The following is a 5838-nucleotide window of genomic DNA, read 5'->3' as shown; positions in this document are numbered from 1 at the left end:
AATGCTTGGTCATGTCATGTCAATACTGCTATCTCATCATTCGCAAAATGCCAAAGCATCATTACTATATTATTAGATTCAATGTCGCATCAATAAGAAAATATTACGTCAACACAACTAAACCTTATATCAACATAGATAATAGAAAATTTTTAACTCATTGGACTAATATTGTTAATTTTAAAAAGTACAAGGATTCAATTGTTACAAATTATTATATAAAGACTAAATCCACCGCTTTAACAGAATATAAAAACTAATTATATAATTTAACCAAAATTTTATTGTAATCTAGATTTTTTTAATCAAAATTTTATGTTTTATGTGACATAGCATTTGTAATTAAATTTTGCAATAGCTCAATCAATGAACATTGAGCTTTTAATTGTACTACTTGCACTATTTTTTCTTTTAAAGGTATACTCCTTATATTAATTAAAGATGAAACTTTCAAGTTAAAATTTAGTTCTCATTTTACAGCTTGTTTGAAACAAAAAGTTGTGTTATACTTTATTGTCAAAATTAAACTCTAAATTATAATGAAAGTATAAAATAATTTTAATTCAAACCAATTAAAAACACGGGCAAAATATATATTTTGTACAAAAAGTTGTTTGTAATGTCTGTTAGTTTTACAATTGATCTTTGTTTTGAAATGGTAAAATCAAATGATCAAAATATAAGTGGTTAAATGTATTAAAACTTCACAAAACCCCTTAAACATTTATATGAAAAATAACAAAATGTTTAAAGCTCAAAATGCCTCAAAAATTGTTTAAAATGCCTAAGGTATCGAGACATGGTAAGTAAGTATCAATACCTCAAGCTTAATATGCCCTAGAAATAGCCTCAGGAAGAAGTATCGAGATATTTTTGGAAGGTATCGAGACTTCGTCTTTAAAAGATCAAATTTGAGAAGACAAGTGCTGAAGTATCTATTGGAATGAGCCTTATAACCAATCAAATCAAAGAAATTTTAGATCTAATCATGCAATCATATCATTCATGGTAAATGATTAAAGGTTTTACTTCATCAATAAGACTATGCTTATAGATCTTTTTTATGAAGTCCATAAAATTAACATACCCTACAAAAGAATTGTAAACTATTACAATTATGAAATTTTTATGTATCAGAGTATAATCTCTAAATTATTCCTAGTTGATGTATTATTAATACTGGACATCAATGATGTTTAAAGAATTCAAACGATTAATGATGAGATGTTACTAATATAAATAATTCTATTTTTCAATAAATGATTTTCTATTTCCACTAGCTTTTCTATTTTTTCTCCAATATTTCCTCTAAACAATATTTTGAAAATATTCCTAATATGTGAATAATTGACTAAGAATAATCATCTATACACAAAATTCAATTGACATTTAGGATAATAATGTGATTAAATTATAATCTAGAATAATTTTATCCATTTGTAAAAATATGTGAGTAAATTATAATTACTTTTTGCATTTTGGATAAATATGTGATAAAATTATAATTATGGATAATGTTTTCTTTAGAGATAAATATGTATTTAAATTATAATAAGGATAATTTTGTTTTTTATGAAAATAAATATTATTTTAATAAAAGATATTTTTATCTTTTTATCAACTATTTATTTCTTATTCCGAAGTTATTTTTACCAATCAAACACTATAATAAGTCATAATAACAATTCTTATCTTATTCCATTCACTATACCAAACAACATAATAACTATTATATTATATTCTTATCTTATTCTATTCTTACTGAATAATTATCTTATTCTATTCCGAAAACCAAACTTATTGTAAAAGTATGATATCAAAACATTAACTGAGAACTTACTCTCCTTTGTCAATGTGTAAATTTTGCTTTATGTTCTCAAAATTAACTTCTTTAATCTAATAATTTCATCAATCAAAAAATCGCCTAAAAACATTATTAATTCCAATTAAGAAAAATGCAATTCACCCTGGGGCAACGCACGGGGTTCAACTAGGTCTAGATTAATATTGCTTTTTTCCCTTACACAAGTGGCTAAGGGCAATAACCCTTTGGAAGCCCAGACATAAGATTGGATATAGGCCTGCAAGATACCCAATACCTTGAGTGGGATGGATACCACTAAGCCGAGGCCTTAATTTGCCCATTATTATCTACATTCTAATATAGGTCTAAAGGCACTTGTAAAACTCGTGAGCAAGGCGTGGGGTGAGGACAACATCAAGAGGGGTCCTCTTGGGTAAGGCAAGGCCCAAGCCTTCGCCCATATCCACCGGCTTCCCATCCGGTGTTCTAATATCAAATCCTTGGAGCAGCTTTGCGAGTGTCAAGTGAACAACTTGTAAGCCGAAGGTGATTGCGGGGCATGATCTTCTACCGGAGCTAAATGGAATGTACTCGAAATTTTGGCCCCTAACATCAAAATCAGCGTGAGTTGTCAAAAACCTTTCTGGTTGGAACTCGCCAGGGTTTTCCCAAACTCGGGGATCTCGCTGCAATTTCCAAAGGTTGACAATCAAACGCGTACCCTTTGGGACGTGATACCCAGCGATGCAACAATCTTCCATGGCCTCACGGATCCCTGTTAGGGGACCTGGTGGGTACAAGCGTAGAGTTTCCTTGACAATGGCTTGTAGGTATTTCAGGCTTTTGATATCTGATTCTTCCACCCACCTATCTATTCCAACGTGGAGGTCCAGCTCTTGTTGCGCGGCCTTTAGCACGCTTGGATGATTCAACAGCAAAGAGAGAACCCATGTCATTGTCACAGAGGTGCTTTCTCCTCCGGTCAAGGTAAGAATCTGCAAACAGCAGGAATTTAATGACAACAAAAAAAAAGTATTCATGATTTTTTATTAATTGATATTTAATTTCCATTTTCAATACACTACTTGTTATTAGTTATTCACCATGATTATGGTTATAACTTACTACCAACAAAGTCAATCATAACTTCAAAAATTAAAAATAAGAATAATTAATTTTTTGGAATATTAAAATTTTATTGAGGAAAAAAAATAAAAAAGTATTTGAAATTGGAATTGGAATACGAATAATATATTTAATTCTTTGTTAATGACTTTTAAGAGTTAAGATTGATTATATGAAAATAAAATATGTAATAATAACTTTTTCTAAATGACACGAAGAAAGATTTTATATTTTAATTCACTTCATATTAAATTAAAATACAATGCAGTGTTTGTTAATTAAATATGATGTGTGACAAGACCATTATCATCTACTTACATGGTCTATTTTAAATATTAATGTGGTTCATAACTAATGGGGCCGCAACTGATGTCTTCCAACTCCAAACTACATAAACTAAATGTAACTTGCGACTTAGGCCATTAATATATGTTTTTAGTTTAAAGGAATGAATGAAGATTAAGCTGGTTCATAGCAAATATATAGGACCACAATTGATGTGTTCCAAACTACATAAACTAGATGTGGTGTGTGGCTTAGATCATTAATATCTCCTTATATGGTTTATTTTATAGTTTTATGTTTGATGCATTGATCATTTATAAAAGTTATACATTGTCAGTCAATCTTAAAATGACACATTATCATTAAACAAAGTTAAAATTCATTATATCTTTAAAAATAAATATCAATAATTTATAACATTTAATTATATAAAATATGAGAAAATTTTTCTCTGTTTAAACTCTCTCTCACTGATTCTTAGAAAAATTTAGATCTAAGAAATAGTCATACAAGAACAACACAGTTATTAGAGTTTTGGACAAATGCCCATGAGCTACAAGTACGTAACTGCACATGCCATTATCAACAGAGTTCTTGAGATTGTGTTGCATCTTGCAAAGCAAATATTGCAGGCGGTTTCAATGCCTCAAACCTTAGCTTTCTCTTTCTCTTTATCCCCCCACCTTCTAGTGTGCTTCCATTTCTAGTGATGATCTGTTTTTAACTAAACCCAAATACTTGTAACTCTAATATGTCACATCCCCTCGATAATTGAATCCACTTCATGTGGTAAGTGGTTCATGACTCAGGTAAGAACTGAGAAGGATGCGTTGACTATCAAAATGGTTTATGGGCATGTGATCAAAATTCCAATCACTGTTGTTCTTGTATAGTTATTTGTCAGGTCTGGAATTTTTTTTTTTAGAGAATCAATAAGAAAGTTAGAGGAAAAAGTTATTAAAAATTTTTTCGAGAAAAAGTTATTGAAATTTTAAAATAATTAAATGTTATAAATTATTGAGATATATATTTTTAAGGACTTAAAAAGTTTTAATTTTATTTATTAATGATGTGTTATTTTGTGGTTGATTGATAGTGTAAAGCTTGTAAATACTGTCAGTGTATTGAATATTAATCTTTATTTTAATTGAATGACTTGCAATTAAGTTAATTCATTTAGAGCTATTTTACAATGGATATGTATTAAATGTTAAGAATTTAAGGTATTGATTCAAATTTTAAAATAAATTTGAAATTGAGAAAATATCAATTAAGAAGGTTGTGTAACCATCTCTAAAGATTTAAATTAACATCAAGCTGCCAGTAAATACTAATAAAGCACACGTTAGGATATAGGAACCATACCAAAGTTGTTGCCTTGACAATAGTATCTCGGGTATGGCCTGATATCACAGCATCCTGTGGGAGGTTTGCAAGCATCACATCCATGAAGTCGCTTTCGCAGCTACCCTGGCTCTCCCTTTTTCTCCTGAGATGATCCTCCAGCCAAACACTGATTATTGAGTCAAGTTCCTTAGCTGTCTGCTTCATGGAACGCACATGCCCTTGAATATCCATCCATTCAAGGAACGGCAGAGCATCCGCCAAGACGAAATCCCCGCTGAGATACAAAGCTTGTTTTATGGCTTTCTCGTAGCGCCATGGCTGACTATGTGCTTGAGCATAAGCGCTACTAGCAAAACGTTTTCCGACGAGCATTCTGAGGTTTATGTTAAAAGTCAACCGTTCCAACACCTCGCTCATTGTCACTTGGGCGCAATTATCAGCATTCTCTACACATAGCCTGAACAACTCTTTGATGAACAAGTCCATTTCGGAGAAACGGATGTGCTTAAGCTTTTCGAGGCGATAGCTCGAAAGAAGCTCAATGGTGACGATCTTGCGGATATTACGCCAATATTCTCCGTATGGGGCAAGTGCGAAAATGGCGTTGTTGTAGCCGATATGCCTCCCTGCTGCGATGCTTGCCCGGGTAGCCAGTGCTCTGTCATTGTTGGTCAAGCAATCCTTGGCAATTTCCCAACTGCTCACCACCAATACTCGACGGTGTCCGAGCTTGAGTGAGTAAAGTGGGCCATATTTGTCAGCCATCGCTCCTAGCTTCTTGCAAAGTGTTTCTTTCCCTCCTAGGAGATGGAGGTGACCAATGAGTGGCCATGACCCTGATGGTTCAGGGATACGACTTTTGTTAGAATTTCGGGCTATATATCTCCAGATAACATATAGAACCAGCAAAGCTAAGAGCCCTTCAATTGCTTGGACACAATTGTAGAACAGATCCATGGTAATCCTAGGGATTGATATTCAAGTATATGTGCAAAACTTGCATTCCCGTCTACTATTATTTATAGCAGAGGTAACCCAACCCGCTCTACTTGGGTTTCGGATAAAATAATGATTAAATCTAATACAATTGGTTTATTCAAAAATAAAACAAAATTTTTGTTTTCAAATAATTACTGCAATTTTATATATTTCAAGATTATCATTTCCATTTTATCCACACATTCTTTTTCCTTTAAAAATCAAATAATAAAAACAATAACCAAGCAATGCCTTCACTTTTGTTATCCCAAACCTCATGATACAATTTCCTTAATATG

At 31.9% G+C, this 5838-nt stretch overlaps 1 protein-coding gene across 1 annotated transcript; it reads right to left on the bottom strand.

Moving 5' to 3' along the window:
- On the bottom strand, nucleotides 1921-5563 carry LOC18612710 (cytochrome P450 82G1). The gene is made up of 2 exons (XM_018118694.1): nucleotides 4580-5563; nucleotides 1921-2799 (listed from the first exon to the last, which is right to left on the bottom strand). Exons 1-2 carry the CDS (start codon nucleotides 5516-5518, stop codon nucleotides 2170-2172), a joined length of 1569 nt encoding a protein of 522 aa, XP_017974183.1. The 5' UTR covers nucleotides 5519-5563; the 3' UTR covers nucleotides 1921-2169.

This window comes from Theobroma cacao, chromosome 1 (genome assembly GCF_000208745.1).
Source record: "Theobroma cacao cultivar B97-61/B2 chromosome 1, Criollo_cocoa_genome_V2, whole genome shotgun sequence".
Lineage (NCBI taxonomy): Eukaryota > Viridiplantae > Streptophyta > Magnoliopsida > Malvales > Malvaceae > Theobroma > Theobroma cacao.
The sequence above is the reverse complement of the archived record's forward strand: the minus strand, read 5'-3'. Positions and strand labels throughout refer to the sequence as shown.